The sequence below is a fragment of the Cyphomyrmex costatus genome, unplaced genomic scaffold (assembly GCF_001594065.2).
Source record: "Cyphomyrmex costatus isolate MS0001 unplaced genomic scaffold, Ccosl1.0 scaffold413, whole genome shotgun sequence".
Classification (NCBI taxonomy): Eukaryota; Metazoa; Arthropoda; class Insecta; order Hymenoptera; family Formicidae; genus Cyphomyrmex; species Cyphomyrmex costatus.
In genome coordinates this window covers 458,727-477,217 of record NW_017278351.1, presented here as the reverse complement: position 1 = coordinate 477,217, position 18,491 = coordinate 458,727, and the positions used below count along the sequence as shown (strand labels likewise).

General features: G+C 28.0%; 2 protein-coding genes across 2 annotated transcripts; both read right to left on the bottom strand.

The window, feature by feature from the left end:
• Positions 1-1,961: 1,961 nt before the first annotated feature.
• LOC108777191 (transmembrane protein 26) lies at positions 1,962-9,892 on the bottom strand. Its single transcript, XM_018544013.1, has 5 exons — positions 9,699-9,892; positions 6,765-6,942; positions 5,646-6,053; positions 3,681-4,048; positions 1,962-2,280 (listed from the first exon to the last, which is right to left on the bottom strand). The coding sequence occupies exons 1-5, from the start codon at positions 9,890-9,892 to the stop codon at positions 1,962-1,964; spliced, it is 1,467 nt and encodes a 488-aa protein (XP_018399515.1).
• Positions 9,893-14,213: 4,321 nt separating this feature from the next.
• On the bottom strand, positions 14,214-16,010 carry Xxylt (Xyloside xylosyltransferase). Its single transcript, XM_018544006.1, has 4 exons — positions 15,954-16,010; positions 15,220-15,666; positions 14,679-15,152; positions 14,214-14,507 (listed from the first exon to the last, which is right to left on the bottom strand). The coding sequence occupies exons 2-4, from the start codon at positions 15,637-15,639 to the stop codon at positions 14,298-14,300; spliced, it is 1,104 nt and encodes a 367-aa protein (XP_018399508.1). The 5' UTR covers positions 15,640-15,666; positions 15,954-16,010; the 3' UTR covers positions 14,214-14,297.
• Between the last annotated feature and the right edge of the window lie 2,481 nt (positions 16,011-18,491).

The window sequence follows — 18,491 nt, the reverse complement described above, 5'->3', positions numbered from 1 at the left end:
TATTTATTTTTCAGATAATAGAATATTTTAATCTTAAATGAAAAAGTCTAAAATTTAGACTAAAGTATCTTGATGTTAGCTCATTAATTTTCTTAATAGAAAAATTTAAGTTCGACACAATATTTATCACTTAAACATTCTTATTTTATTCTTACGGAAGGAATTTTATTTATATTTATTATTTTTACGAAAAACTGCAGAGCTCAATCGGGACTCGAACTGGGCGTCTCTCTGTTTCTTATCTAACGTGTTACACCACGAAAGCTTCGCTGCTTTGATGTTGTAGCATCGCGTACCTAACTGGATAGACTTATTCTAAATGTAAGAATATATAAATTTCGAAATTTATACGTGTTGTACTTATTTCAAGATAAAATGTCGATCTTATTTTATTCGAGGATGTAGAATACAAATTATTAATTTTATTTTAAAATAATCTTAATTTTAATGTACAGGGTTGAGATTAGATAAATTACGTCAAGAACTTTTTTCTTCTCCGTATTAGAAATCCTTTCTGAGAGAGTACAGCTCGTGTTGTAGCTAAACACTGAATTTTGGTGCGATATGTGGTGCATTGCTGCAGCCTTGATTCGATTTCTCAATTGTTCTCTTGAGTTGACTGACGACGAATAAGCTTCCTACTTTAGGCTCCTCCACACAAAAGAGTCCAATAGTGTCAGATCAGGTGACCAAAATACTCCTCCATGTCCAATTTATCGTTGTGGAAAATGTCTATCTAGTCAAGCTTGAATGGTGTCATGTCTTTTGTAAAATTTAATCGTGTTCTGTATATAACCAGGTTTATGTAACGGAAACTCAGATTATTGTAGCCATGTCAAATTTTTATTTATACATGGTTTTCGCATGTATTTTAATAAATGCATTTTTGTACTAGTGAGCTATATTTAGCGAAGCTAAATATAACAATATTTTATATTAAATTAATAATAAATCTATAAATTGTAATAAGATCTTAATAAAGTGTAACGAAATTTTACAGAAATTTTCATAAATTGTAATGAAATCTGAATAAAATTTTAATAAATTTTAATCTTAATGAAATAATACTGAAAGTAGGCCAATTGATAGAGATTTCAATATGAAATTCAGTAAATTTCAATATTATTTCATCATTATTCTTTATGATTCTTTATGAAGGAAAAAATTTCCATTAGGGAAATGTAGTTGAGATCTCATTGTAGTTGAGATGTTACAATATGTTGAAGTGTAAATGTTTTTTCAGCGTTGAATCTATGTTGATTTTCTTATATTGATTGTTAATGTTACTGCAACATTGAAACAACATTCCCATAAAAGCTCATTTGACTTTAAAATTTGTATTTAGAATTCTCTTTACTAAAATTTTATTTTTAAAATCAATATCAAGTTACCATTAATTCTAGTCTGGATAAAAGAAATATATGTGACTAAAATTGTACAATAAATAAATATATAATAATGTCACAATACCCAAATTCTGTTGTTAATCTTTGCTTTGTCTGCGTTGTCGATGCACATGCTTACGAGCACTGTAAAAATACAAAGTTATATCTCTATGGAACTAGTACTCACTCGACAAAAGATCGAAATGACTACCGTATTAGAATTAAGTGCTTTTAAATGTGCTGAATTTCTTATTTTTGTGTTTTAATAGTTATCAAAGTGCACAAAAAACTTAAATTAACGTATACTTTTCAAATCTTTCTTAATATTTTTTCATTTTTAAAGATTTTAAGTAATATTTTTATTATTTAAAAAAAAGCATTCTGAATAAAAATTAGTTTTTAAAAAATCTAATATTTTTTAAACGTTCATTATCTATATTAAAAATTTTAGCGCGCACGCACACGCATGCATGCATACACGCAATATATGTATTATAAACTTATTGAAAGCTTCCATTCAATTATATTATAATTATAATAGAGTTTTTGTGAATTTTATCTTAACCTTCCAACAGCTTACCTCTTTCTATTGGATTCCGAATCACTGGCTCCGCTGATTTTACTGTCATCTAATTCCTCACTAGAGGACTCATTCTCACTGTCAAACTTTCGAATGGAGCTTTTATCAAAATTATTATTATTTTTATTCATTGTCTTCCTCTCGCTTTTTTCATAAGACTTTCTGTTTCCTCTTCTTTTGCGTCTCTCATTAGAAATGTCACGTTTAGTTTCTTCTCTGCGTGATAATTTCTTCTTTTCAAACTTGTGAGAGTTATCGTGTTTATTTGAATTATGAGAGCTGGATGTCGAATATCCAGTGTCTTGGCGATTTTTTCTAAAATAAAGTTCATTTTATAAATATAAAATGCCAACGAAATATCAATACAATACTTTTGTAGATGCTAACTTTTTTATTTTATTATATAAACAAGATTTATAATAATTAATAGATATTTTTAAATTAATTAATGTTTCGCTGAAAAAATAACAATAAATACTTTTCTTTAAATTTTGCAAAATCTAATTCTTAAACTTAAAATGTCGACAAATATTTAATATCTCTTTTTACTATTATTTAAAAAATGAATAGCTATCTATTTGTAATAATAAAACGTATAAAAAAAATTTTTTTTTTTTTTCAAGTGATACTATATCTATTTATTATTTACTTAACTCTAATGATGACTATCTTATGTTGTAACTGAAGCCTTATCCAAGTGTGTGTGTGTGTGTAATATTTATGAAACTTTAAATGCGTAAAAAATGCAAATGATTTGATATCACAGTACGCCTGTATTGCATTTTGTCTCACAGAAAGGATTTCTAATACTCTCTGAGGAAAAAAAGTTCTTAGCTCAATCCTATACATTATAAAATTAAGATTATTTTAAAATGAAATCAATAATTTGTATTCTACATCCTCGAATAAAATAAAATCGACATCTTATCTCGAAACAAGTATAACACGTATAAATTTAGAAATTTATATATTCTTATATTTAGAATAAGTCTATCCAGTTATACTATACGCGATGCTACAATATCAAAGCAGCGAAGCTTTTGTGGTGTAACGCGTTAGGTAAGAAACAGAGATACACACCCTAGTTCGAGTCCCGGCTAAGCTCAGTTTTTCTTTGCCGAAAAATATAAATAAAATTCCTTTTACAGGAACAGAATAAGAATGTTTAAATGAAGAATATTGTGTCGAACTTAAATGTTTCTATTAAGAAAATTAATGAGCTAACATCAAAATTACTTTATTCTAAATTTTATAATTTTTTATTTAAGATTAAAATATTCTACTCTGAAAAATAAATATGATTGGCTCTAAGTCGATCTTATTTTATTCTAGATCTTGGAGTAATAGCAATTGAATATATAAATCTTTTCTGTGAGTGTACTTTTGCGGACAATTTGAGTTTTCTATACGTAAAAAAAATTTTTTTTATTGTTTAAAATTAAAATCCTAAAAGAAGTAAGTTATTTAATACATAAAAATGACAGGTTTGTACTACTATAATGAATTGTGTTCATCACGGAAAAAATTTCTGTTTAAATTAAAAAGATTGTGTGTGTGTGTGTGTGTGTGTGTATATATACACACACACACACACACACACACAAATATTTTTAACTTACACAGAAATTTTTTTGTGTGTATATATATATATACAAACACACATATACAATATACATATTATAACATACGTTTAACAATTGTTAAAATATACTAACCGTTTGGACCGACCGATATTTTTTGGGGACGAATCGAATTTATCGATATCTTCTCTCGAATCTTCAGTTTCACTATAATTTGCTTCTATATCTTTATCACGTCGATTTTTATATTTATTATTATCTCGCAAAGTTCTCATTCTTACATCTTTATACATATCACCTCGGGAAATAATTTTGATATTTGATATTTCTCTTTTACTATATCTCTTGTTCAGTTTGCTTTTGTTCTCGGTTTGTACTACATAAAGTCGATACAATTGCAGCAATATCACTAATGTGTTCTTGCACGTGAAGAATATATTCATATAACTAACTATCTGATAATGAATTATCAATATCAAACGAAATGCCAGAAATGGTCCGTCCTGCAAAATGTAAAATATATACAATTGATATATGTAGATATACACCCTCGGATCTCGGTTAGAGGTTTGGAAATACTTGCAATTTATCCGCATTTTACGAATACTTAAATATCTCAGTAAAAAAAGGCAGTAAAGGAGTTTTCAACCATGTATTTTAAAACACAAAGCTACATCTTTAAATTTGCATTTAAATTTTCTTTTCTACAACATTTTGTTTCTTTATTACATAAAATTACATAAAATCGATTTTGCGATATTTTTCCTATTATTTTCAAGCGCCACAGTTCGATAAAATATCACACAAAATTTTTTATAAAAGTATTTGAAAGTTAGTCTAAGCTTCCAAATAGTTTTTGAAAAATTTTAACGATACGATGATTTCTACAATAATATTAATTTTTTTTGTTGTATAAAATTTTATTACATAAATACTAAAAAATGTTCTTTTTAATGTACTTGATCTGTAAACATTTTTCAATATTTTCTTCAAGAACTTTTTTTTATTTATCAATTTTAAAGACTTTACACAACAACAAATTGATATCCCAGCGAAAAATCATCATACTAATTTCTTATGAAAAAAGCATTTCAAGCCTACTTCAAAATCAAGCAAGTTCAAAAAATTTTTATATTTAATTTTGTCGAATGATATTTCATCAAAATGCATTGCTTCAAAGTAAGTAAAAAGTATTCCAAAAAATCAATTTATAATTATATGTAATTTAAGAACAAAATGTCATAGAAAGGAATTCAAATGCACATTTAAAATCTTATTTTTGCGCTTCAAAATACGTACTCAAAAATTTTTCTACGATTGTTTTTTTTCACTGAGATATTCAACTTTATGTGAAACACATATATGTAATACCATATATTACATATATGGTGAAACACGAAAAAATGATAAATGTTTCCAAATTCTTCACGGCGTACAGTGCAAAATTTTACAATTCTAGAGAGATTTAATTTTTGATAATCAAACACTCTAATCAATTTTTTTGAAACTATGTGTATAATAATTTCGTGAATCGCTGATTACGAATCTGCAATTGAAATGTCCATTTTCAAAATGACTTTGAGATTCAATATAATGGCACATGAAAAATCAAAGTTTAATAAATTTTGTAGTTTTACATGTTATTATGTAGAATTTTTTTTATTATGAATTTGAAATTATATATATATATATGTTCTTTTTTTAAATAAAGATATTTTTTTATTTTTTTATTTATAAAATTACAATTTTAATTTTTTAAATATTATTTTTTCAAGAAGGTAGTTTTTTATATCAAATTGCTCAAAAATTAAAATTGATAAAATTTACACATTTTTATAAACTTTTTAGATACTGTTATTGAATAAAAAATGAATTTTAGATACTTTTTTTCATGAAAAGTTGATTTTTTTTATAACAGGTAAAGGTGTTAATGATTTTATTGTAAATACATTAGCCAGTAAAAAATTATGCTAATTCTTTTATGTATGTATAATAAATAAATCCTTTATTCCATATTAAAAATTAAATACTGCTATTTAATATGCAAATATGTCTGATTATTTTAAAATATATTTTATATTACTTATTATTAACACGTACTTGAAGAACCATGTTCAGAGCGATTCCCCATACATCAATGCTGCAGCAGCTTGTTTCCGTTCGGACTTTTTTTCTGGTAACACTGCCGGACGACAAACGAGACTTTCTAGACTTAGTGGCAGTTAGCACAACTGTGAACTGCGTCAGAGACCATGCCCAAATGCCTAATGTCAAGTATACAAGTACGGGCTCTCTTGCTATTCTATCTTCCTTGAAGGAATCAAAGAACTCGATAATATCAGCTGCAGTACCAATGTAGACTAATAGCAGCTGGCTTAACTGATCTCGAGTCAAGTCACCTTTTGGCAACATCCATCGGCCAATTATCAAAATTAGCATTAAGAATTGTTCAATTAAAGTAACCCATGTTTCTGTGGAAATTTGTATATTCGGTAAACGAATATCAACCTAAATAACAAAAACAAGCCTTTCTTTAATTAATATATATCTAATTAGATTAAAAGAATTCTAATAAGATTGCAATTAAGACCGTTTATGTGAGTACATCACGTAAATACGAGAAACGCCATTGACGGTCAAAGTTAGATTTTAAATTAATATACACATATATACGTATTTTTCTGAATGAATTTATTGCAGAAATATGATTGCACGCCGTTACTATCAAACTTTCAACGCACAATCTAAAATATTATAAATGATTCCTCCATTAATTACATCAGTGCTCGGAATTAGTTGCACATTTAGGATCGATTTTTGAAGCGACACCTTCTGTCTTCCCACTATCACTCGACAATGGAAGGCATTAATTGCGCAAACTGTACCAGCTCTGAGGCTGGAGTCACATGAGGCATATTTGCCGCGTATCGCGTAACTGCGTAACCAATCAGAAGCAATCTGCTGTTGTGGTTTCGTATTTTACTGATTACTGATTGGTTACGCGATTACGCAATACGCGACAAATATATTTTATGGAATTCCAGCATAATAAAGTGAGCTGAAATGTTTGGAATTCTAAGAATGGATCTGGGGAATAACCCGTGAAATAATTTCTGTATAGAAAGTGCACGTGGAAGTTTCAAGAGTATTATAATATATTAATAATTTTCCATTAAGTGTCTTATTTAGAGAATAAATAATATTAAAAATGACACGCACTCCTAGAGCTTCTTCCAAATGTTTTAAGTCACCAGCTGCCAGATTAGATAAATCGATATTCTCTGATATATTGAGATTCGTTCCGCGAGATTTCAGTCTCATGTCTACTTTATCCAGTTCTAATAACCAAATTGCAGGTACTACGCTACTAAGATATAAAAATACAGATGGACAGAACCTGGAAATATAACAATTGAAAATAATAATAAAATCTTACAAATTACATTTGTTTTTAATTACATTAGCATTAAAAATAGATCACAAAAACATATATTTGTGTATTACTATATTATTCTTAATTAGACAAATTAATATTGAACAAAAATATCGACTATAAAAAAATATATATATTATATATTCAGATATTTTAATCTATCTATATTCATTCCGAATGAATAGATATTATATCGCATGAATAGAATATATCGCACAACGAATAGATTCCAAAAAAAAACGCCACTTTCTTTTAGAGCTTACGAACGAAGATATGTAATACTTAATATTTGATCTCATTTGATGGAGAAACTAAGAAAGACTCCGTTTATTTATAGTTCCAATCCCTATTCCCTATTACAAATTACAAACGATAAATGGAACTCCTTCCTTTATGTCACAATGTACCGATTACCAAATGCATTCCTCAAAGAGTACAAAAATAGTGAATTATAAAAAATAGTCACCACCCAACTTTAAGATTTTTAATGTCGCTTATGCCATTCGAAAGAGAATCGTTTGTACCCGTTTGTACCTCCTTTATTTTCGTTTTTACTTCAAAGAGTTCGGAGATACAGCGTTTTTCAATTTTTGCTATATTGCGAGATTAGTCAATTTACAAAATATTGAAATGGGACCAACGGCATTCCAAAGAGAATTGTTTGTATCCCGTTTGTATCTCAAAGGGTTCGAAGATGCAATGCTTTTCAATTTTTGCGCAACCCATATACTTATTACGAAATTAGTCAATTTACAAAATATGGAAATGGGACCAACGCAACGGCATTCGAAAGAGAATCGTTTGTACCCGTTCGTATCTCCTTCATTTTCGTTTGTACCTCAAAAGATTCAGAGATACAGCGCTCTTCAATTTTTGCGTAATTCCTATATATTCTTTTGATATTCTCGTTTGCATAGAGTTATTGTTACGAGTTATTGTAGACGTAATTCATGATTTTTTCATTTCGCGAACATGCGATGAAATAATTAACTAAAATAAAACATGAACAAAAACTCGAACGTTAATAGTCACAGATCGTTAAAAGTTTTATTGTTTTATAAGAGTGGTTATAAAATATTAATATTTTAACAAAATGTATTTTCTGTTTATAATTGGCAAAATTTAAAGATTTCACATATTTTTTGAAAAAAAATTACTGTTACTTTGATAATTTGGGAAGTATGTTTGGAACAAAGTTGGTTTGAAGAAAGTCACTTTTTTCCTCAAAGAGCACACATACACTTGGCGTCTTTTTTTACCTTTTTGTTAAAAAAGGTAATTTTGTTGTGACACATGATATGTAACATAGCAAATAATAAAGTTGAAAAATATTGTAAAAAGGTTTTTGAGCGTTAGTGTACGTTGTGACGATGTTATGCGCTAGATCTAATTCGATTGATTGATGAATCAGGTAACGGAATAAGGTCATGGCTCGCTTCTTCACAGATGTCAATAATTTTTGATACGCTTGCTTGTATCCCGAACAAAGTAGATTCTAACTCACCGGTTCATGTTACTAATGCTCTAATTTCCGTTTGTCAAACTGACAAACGATCTCACAACATATACGCCCTTTCCGAGGGATCCCTTTACATTAATTTTCGCAATGATAATGCTATGATAATCTCTAACACAATTTTGTGATTATAATAATATTTTCTATACTAACTAATAAGAATAATATGATGATTAGGTAATGATACAATAAGAAATAACAAAAGTAATTTTTATATTTTGCTTTTGCAGCTAATTTTATGTGCATTCAAATATTTATTAACGTATCCTCCAAAACGATCATAAAATAAGATAACATTTAATTATACAGGGTGTCTCCTAATCCTTAGAGTGAACTAAATTGAGTCAAAAAATTTTTTATCATTTTGCAATTTTTATAACAGTTGATGGAATATTAATTTCTAAGAATTGTTGATCAAACGGGTAAAATCAAAGGATAAGACAACTTTATTTTTCAGAATATTTATGAAATATTTTAAACATGTTTCTCTCTTAAAGAACTTTTAAAGATATCTTAAAGTTATCTCGTGCGTCGATTTTTTATATTCTGCTTATTGTAACAAAAAAACTTGCTGAAAATTACAAAATATTAGAGGCCTCTACTCATACACGAGCACTGTGTCAATAATTAGATGACACCCTGTATACTTTACAACTAAATAATATTCTACTTATAATATAAATTGTTCAATGTGATAGTAATAACCTTACAATATATCATTTTTGTCCTTTTATAAATAACAAATCTTATAATTTATAGAACAATTATGTCATGAAATAAATACTTTAGTTCTATAACCAATTAACTATAATTATAATTTTAACAAAATTGCATGTAGAAATGTAAAAATCTTATGTAGTATTTATTGTATTACATATAAATATGAATAAAAAGGCTACATATTAACTCTAGTATACAGTTGATCTGACTGTTGAATTAGTACACAGTTCTAAATTATAAATATCTAATTAATTCTGGAATTTTATAGATTAAAATTTTGTTAGTATATACAATTAGCTAAAGAATTATATTATTTATTTAGTTCTTTGTATGTACACTTATAAATGAAAAATAATTAGTTAAAAATCTTTTTATATATTTCCGAAAGTTAAAGAAAGTTATTGAACAATTCTTAATTTCATCATATTTTTATATAATTATAACTTCTTGAAAACATAACAAATGTTTGTGATAATTCACATACCATTTCCATTCCTGATTTTCCTTTATAGTGAGCGTAAAAATACCCTCGAAGAACATCAGCAGAATAGGACAGCTCAGGTACCAAAAATATGGATTTCTCTTGAAAGTCGTTACCTGCCAAATTGCGATGAAACCATGCGATGCAAATACCAAGCGCGTAATTATTGCCTTTATAGTTGCCAAGAATTTTGCCATAGTCGTTATTTTTTATACTGCTTTATGATACTTTTTATAATTCGTATATATTTTGAGAAGTAAATAAAAGTAATGACACTCAGATTAACTCTGTACATACACGTTTACAATTCTGCTACTAAAATCTGTTTCACATAGGTTTAAAAAATATTATAATTTAAAAATAAGTTGTAATGTTTGTCGTTATAAATAAAATTAAATGTACAAGAAAATAATCAGGGAAGATGTAGCGTCCAAACCACAGTTCTCTAAAGACTAGTATAAACTCTCTTCACGCGATGCGCACATGCGCCCATTGGATCTTCCAAATTATTATAGAAGAAAGACGCAGTTTTCTTTTCTGCGAGAGTAGAATCATACAATATTAAAAAATTCTACATAAAGTTTCCGAAACAATAATTTGTAACATAAAAATTGTTGACGATACTAACAAATGCAATTATTAAACAATGTATATAAAGAAAGGCAAAGAGCCAATATTTTACAAAAATTAACAGATAAATTTAATTTATTATAAACATGTGTTTCGACTTCGATCAGGTCATTCTCAATGTTACAGTAAAAATATTGCTTTTACATTCTTTAATTATATTCTTTCTAGTTTCTTGTACGAACTCTTATTATTATGCAATGAAATTCTATTAACATTTGTATATCTCTTTAAATGTGGTGGAATTAAGTTATATTTGATACAATTTTTTATAAACCTAATTTATTCTGATGTTAATGCTTGCTTTGACAATATTGCAGAATTCTTTTAAAAAATAACAGGTATCATAAAAGGGTGTGTCATGAAAGAGGTGTAATATATGGTGTTGTCGATAAGATATTCCGTTTGTGTCATCCAATTAACATTTCAACAAAATAATTTAATAGATGCTATCAACATTTTTTTACATAATGGATATCTTCTACATTTTATTTTTTCTACAATTCATAATCGAATTAAATTCCATATTAATAATATTAATTCTAACAATATTTAAAAAAAACATTTTTTTACTATTCCTTTTGTTAATACAATTTCTGATAAATTTAAACCTATTGCCAATATGTTTTAGTGCAAACTTGCTTACATTATACCTAACACACTGAAAAATTATATAAAAAGAGGAAAAGATAAGTTGGAACATACAATCAGAATGTAGTATATCAAAATACCCAGTGAGAATTGCGATGCTAGTTATGTTGGGCAAATTAAGAGACAATTAAAAACTATATTGAGTGAACATGTCTCAGATATTAACAAAGGTTCAAAATTCCCTTCAGTAATAACTAACCACAGAATTGAATTGAATAGTATAACTTTAAATGGGATGTTGAAATTTTAGATATAGAATCTTCTTACAAAAAAAAGATTAATATCTAAGATGATTCATATTAAGAAACAGACACATGGTACAAACAGACAAAACAATAGAGTCATTGCCCGAAATGCATGTACATACACCAACATGATACATTTCCTTTCCACATCTTAAATTGTTTCCTTTTTGTTTCCTCTCTTTCCTCTCTTGACATTCTCTACCACCGACATTATATAAAAGAAAATAATTGAATAAGGAATTTCCGATAAAAATCTGTTTTTATTTATATGAATCCTTGTATCACTTACATAAACTCATGTCCTTTAATATTTCTTAATTTTTAAAATTAAATTTAATAACTTAATTTTAAAATGAATTTTTTATAGGGGAGAATATCCTAAATCGGATCGTGTTCCAAATCGGACATTACTTTAAATAAATACAGTTAAACAGATTTGCGTGCTATTTATAATGTAAAGTTCTTATAAAACACTGAACATATGACAGTAGTTTGGCAGTACTCTGTGTCATAATAATGTTTGTAGAATAGACGCAAATATTTTCGGCTATCATGCGAAAATTTTTTTAAAAAAGAAAATCCTTGTAAATCTTATTTAAAAGATGTTAAAAATTTGAATGGTAATTGATTTAAGATAATTAAAAGGTGTAGAACTCAAAAATATTAAGAGTTTTGTGATTATTTTTGTGATTTATTGTAAAATTTGTTCTAATGGTTCGAAAGAACCCGTGTCCAAGTCGGATCTATACAAAAAACACTAAAAAGATGAGTAAGCCAGTTAATTCATCTAAGAAAGAAGGTTGTCATAACCTGATTGTAGCACTGGTGATCGACCGACCAGATCTGGTCTAAGGAACACTAAATCAGTAAAATGTCATGTGTCATCAGACTAGATTGATGGAATTTTTTATTGATTTTAATTCTAATAATATAAACTGTATTTTTATTTTTGAGTCTTAAATTGCTCATTTTTACTCAATACTAACAAAAATTAATTAAAATATTTTAAAATTCTAGCTAAAAGTCAATAAAAATAGGAGCGGTCCAATTTGGAACTATGAGTTCCAAATCGGACTGGAAAATGCGTTTTTACATTTTCCATTATAGTTCGACACAGGTAAGAGATACGTCAAAATGGTTTCAAGAAAAAATGAAGGAAATTAAATGATCTTTCGAATGGCAGTATTGGTTTTATCATCGGACTTTATTTACGCCTTATAGAAAACAAAAACTGCAAATAGGTCCGATTTAGACCACTCTTCCCTATATTGCACAAAATTTTATTTTTAAAATAGTTATAAATTTAACAATTTGTAGTTCATGTAATCGGAAATAATTATATGTATATTGTGTATTATTACTTTTTGTATATTATTCCTACACATAATAATATTTATTTTTGCATAACAAAAATTGAGTGAGAAAAATAATAGCGAGGCTATAGAGCGTGTGTATATATATTTTTTTAATTTTTAACTTTTACAATCATCGACATTTACTAAACTATATCCCTACAGCCGAGCATCGGCTATAGTCGATAGCCACCCAGTCTTTTCGTAACAAAATAATGTACTCCGGTCGTGAAATAATACATAACGTTGTACGGCTGACTGCGGTTGATGATCCCCATACTGAGGCGTGTTCAGATTTCCACCCGAGTGTTTCCCGAGTGTCATGTCATCCTTGTTTAACATTTGATAAACAATAAGGATAGAAAGATACCTGGATGGCAATCTGAATCGGGTGTGAATCTGAACATAGCCCTGGGCTGTGTTCAAAAACATCACCTGAGTGCTCCTGTATATCGTTTTATCGTTGTTGTCCAACCATGTTAAACAAGGATAAGACGGATACACGGGAGCACTCGGCACTCGGGTGATGTTCCGAAAAGAGTTTAAAAAAAGTGCCACGAGAGAGAGAACTCGACCTACTATTGGTCGACTAAAATCAGAAGTGGAGAATGAAAAATTGATTACAATGAGCGGAAAAGATTGATAGTAACGAACGAATGACACTAACGAGGTTAACAATAACAAGCACCGACTGTATTAAAAAATTTTAGCTTTGACATTTTTATACTATACAATGATTTTTCATTATTATCTCTAAAGTGAATATAATTTTCTAAATTCATAAAACAAAATATCTCGTAAATTATTAACTTTTTGATAATTGTATCTTAATCACACATAGACTGAGATAAATTAATTAAATAAAGATAAAAACATAGTTGCTTCTCAAATAATTAATGCAATTTGCAGTTAAAAAAAAAAATTTTTTTTATACAAACTAAGGGGCTTACTCTGTAACTTTTAACGACTGCAACGATATTGTTGCATTATCATTGCGTAGGTTTTGTATACCGTAAAATAGCTGTGCAACGATAATTTAACGATATCGTTAAAGTCATTAAGAGTTACAGAATAAGTCCCTTATCTATCATATTATTTTACACATATGTAATGAAACATTATGAAAAATACAATTATCAAAAAATTAATAGTAAATTATTAATTCTTCAATATTCTTACTTTGATATTTTTATATATAGAATAATTAAAAGAAATTATGTAAAAAAATTAATAATATTTAACGAGTATTCACAACTTTTTGACACTTTTGCCTAGAAAAAAAAACGTGACCAAAATGTGTCTCTTCAAATTTTTATTTTTATATAAAACTTTTTCTGTACCATCTACAACTTCGAAGAAAATTGATAGGATGAAAATGGAATACTATACATGACAAAAAATATATACCTACATATAACAAAAATATATGTATGTATAAATCTGTAGCCCTTTGAGTTACAAAATACTCAAGATAGTACGAAAAAAGTAAACAAAACGACAAAAAGAAAAAGCAGAGAAAGAAAGATATTTTTATCATTTTATTATTTCTAAAAAAAAATAGAATTTTCTGAATTCATTAAATAGTGTAAAAACGAATCACCATATTATTTGATCTAAAATTCCTTAATATTTTCATTCTGCTATTCCTGTTTTCCAACACCACTTTTCTTAGTTGAAAAATAGGATATCTTTTATATATCCGAATTTGCTATATTAAAAATATTGCATCATTTATCATCAGGTATAGGAGTATTACAATTTCCATGCCACAATTTGGTTTCCGAATGGCATTCTGAATAATTAGCAAATACATCTGTGTAACCACGATCACGCCACCATGTACAAAGTTGTCTGTTCCAACCACAATCTATCATATGGATCAATTCTGGTTTTTCCATGCCTAGAAGCGTATAGAAATCTTGATCGCCTAAATGACCCTATAACAAAATAGAGAAATCATTAATTTTGTCACATTAATTAATCAATATGAGCAACAAAATGTCAAGCATATCCTGTAATCTACTTTATATTTATGTACGCATATTTACAATTATTTTACAATTTTATATATATAGCTTTTAATAAGTTGTGATATTGTTCAATCTTACCTTGAAGTGATATTTCTTCGTCATAACATCCACACTATCTTTACTGATAATTTCATTGTATACACGTGACTTCCGTAATCTTTCCAAATTAAAGAGCACCATCCCACTATTATAACCAGGATATCCACCTTTATGTCTGGGTTCGCCAAATATTGTTGTTGGATGTTTATTACGATATAAATATAAAACATGTCGGTAAACTGGAGTGAGCTCTGGAGCCAAGCCAAACAAAGCTTCCTCCCCGAACTTGTTAAATTCTTCGAACAAATCTTTTACATCTCTACGAAATTTTGTGTCTGCATCAAACATTACGGCGAGTTTCTGATGATTGGGTGCAATTCTATGCAAACCCAGCGAAATAAAAAACAATGCATCAGAGTAATATGTTCCTGGCTTGCTGCTAAAATGTGGCGACATAACCGATACAATATCCTCCAATTGTGCAGCTAGTTTATGTACATTGTAATAAAATACCTAAGAAAAAATAAATGTTTTAATATTTCAATTAAAAATAAGATACACAAGATATAAAAGGACGTACTTTCATAAATTTTCCAGTACTGATCATAACATTTTTGATCACATTCGCAGCTATGTCTTGACTATTATCATCACTTATCACATGAAAAGTAATGTTTATGGAAGCAAATCTGAGCAAAGATTCTGTGAACATTTGGAATTTCCGTCTCATGGGCGAGTTTGAGGCAACTTTGGTAAAAATACACCATATGTTATAATAATTTGTCTGATTTTGTGGTAAAATGCGCGCTGTTGAAGACAAATAATTAACAGAATAAGCAGTCACTGCTGAGGCAGCCGTAAGATTTGCCAGGCTCGCATTTTTTGTTTGTAGGTTGAATATGATCCAATGTCCTCCATCAGACGTCTGATAGCAATACAGAGCTACCAAGAGTAACACGAGGATCGTCAACCTCAGTAGCACCTTGAGTAACAAGGGCATTTAATTTATATCTTTTATTTTCATAACCTGAAAAAACACAAATGATTTTTCAACAAGAAATAAATTCTAAAAATAAAAATAAAAATATCCAGATTGCCCGAAAAAAATAACAGTTTTATTTTATATTTGTTTCCTAAATTTTTACTAATTTGTTTCTATTAGTTAATATATATATATATATATATATATATATAGTCAAATAATTTTTAATTTTAACTTTATGTTAAACTAATCTAAGCTAATTCGCTTAAGATTTCCTTTTAAGTTAAAAAAATATTAATCTCAAACTATAAATATAAAAAATTAATAATTACGTGAGCATGATCAGTGTTTTCATTACCACAGCATTATTCATCATGTTATCTGATTTGAGGTCCATTTACAATAGAATTGGCATTAAGCAGTAAAGTTAGATGTGAGCAGTAGGACAATTTTTACAATCATGTCTGTTGACAATAAAGACAATGTAGTGGAAGCAACAATATAAAATTGACTAAACAAGAAAACAGGCCATTTAAAATTACATGTAAAATAGTGATATAGTTTGCTCAGCAGTTTGTTTTTTCGCAATAAGCTATGAATTTGATAAAAGCAGTAAATTATAATAGAAATTTATAAAAAGTTTATTGTCACTCTTATTCGTTATATTTTAAACAGTTTTATTAATCTTCAGTCAAAACAATTAACTTTTTTTAATTTATTACATAAATGTATAATAATTATTACAGTAGCCTTAGTAAAAAAAATCGTAGAAATTATTGAAATCCTACAAATGAGAAATGAAAATGACTGAAATATTATTAAAAATTTTAGCATAAATAATATTTTTAATATTAAAATAAATACTATGAATATTAAAGATAATTAATGAAAAGTAAATCAGCAAGTTTGAGACTTTAGAAGTTAAGATATCACATATTAACTGTATATATATCACTATGTAAATATACTTCAACATTAATTAATTTCTAAAAATATTCTGTTTTAATTATATAATTTATTACTTTAAAAATATAAATTTAAAAATACACTAATATAAAAACACAAATTCTCTGCATTAAAAACAAATTTTCTGCTTCAAAATACAAATTCACCATTTTAAATACACAAAAATAATATTAAAAAATTTGTGTTTTTGAAGCAGTGAATTTGTGTTTATGAAATATTGAATTTGTTTTTAAAACAGAAGACTTGTTTCAGAGCAGAGAATAGTTTATTATTTTAAATCTATACCTTTTTAGTTTTTTTTATATAGATTATACAGTTTAAATCCAACATTTCTTTAAAATGAACGCTGTAACTACAAACACACGATTCCGTTGTTGTTGCCAAAATTCTTAAAAATTTTGAAAAATGGGTAATTGTGCAGTTTAGCCAAATCCTCTTCAAAATCGATAAGATTATGCTCAATTGTCGCGTTCTTGTCCAAAACGAACGAAATATAAATTCAGCAGAGAAAAGCGTCGCTCTGCCCCATGAACCGAGACATTAATCAATATTAATCGTTAAAGTTGACAACTATTGAGGTTAGAAAATCTGCCACAACCGTGAAATACTGCAAACAAACTGAGAGCATATCAAAAACATAGAATGGAGTGTGCGATTATGAAAGACTGCGTTCGGAAACATCACCCGAGTATCCCCGTTCACCTTCTAAAGGCCGTAGCACAGACTCTGCATAACGCAATGCATAGTGCATAGAATCAACTAATCGGCAATCAGAGTCCTTTTCCTCCAACGTCACGTTACCTTTTTCTTCACACCTAATTAAGAAAAGGATATTTAATATTATATATATATATAACGCTTATTTATTTTTTAATAAAAATATTCTGAAACTTCAAATATGTGTAAATATGTAGAAAAGAAAAAAGTTCTGTCCCACATATACAAATACCTTTATACTTTATTTTATAAAAATTGCAAAAATGACGTAAAGTTTGACTTCTATACTAACTCCCTTATATGTTCTGTAGCGTCGAGCATTATCATAAAAATGTACTTTTATGTGCTTTTTACGACCGTTTTCTGACTGAGGAAGGCTGAGGGGGGGGAGAGGCAATAAAAATAACTTCGTCTCATTTTTACAAGCATTTCGAAACGATTTCATTAATTTGTTTTATCCAAATTCTCTTTATTTACAAATGGCATGCAAGAAACTTCAACATGTGTTGTTTTTCGCTTATGACATGACATCACCATCCTATATAGCCACGGCGACTACTCAGAGAAGTCTTAATAAATTTTTAATGGTAACGCGATAAGTTATATATCAAAAGTGAATTATAACGGTAGCGTTATCGTTACCATGATGAAAAATTGTAAAATAATGACCAAATCATTGTGAGGTATACAAAAATAACGATAAAGGTAACGGCGTTATTTCCCACAATTGAGATTAATTTGTTCTATTTTGTTACAATATTCTATGTGCATGCATGCACGCCCCGCTTGTAGATAAATAGAACAAACTCGAACGTACACCTATTAGACATTCTGTATACAGCCTTTACATTTGTATGTTATACACTAATAAATAATATAATTCGTACATGATTGGAAAGAACATATAACATGTTTTTATTTAATTATCAAAGAGAAGATTCATAATAATCATTTACAATCAATTATTTATAATTTGAGGAGTACAGATATGTGTTTCCGTGTAAAACCAATACAGAATATCCAAATTACAATGAAAAAGTTAGTTGTAATTATACATTTAGGATATTCAATTAATATCCACAATAAAATTCCTTTTTAATACTTATGTGTATATATGTATATATTTCCATATGTACACACACACACGCACACATGCACACACGCACGCGCGCACACACATATATACA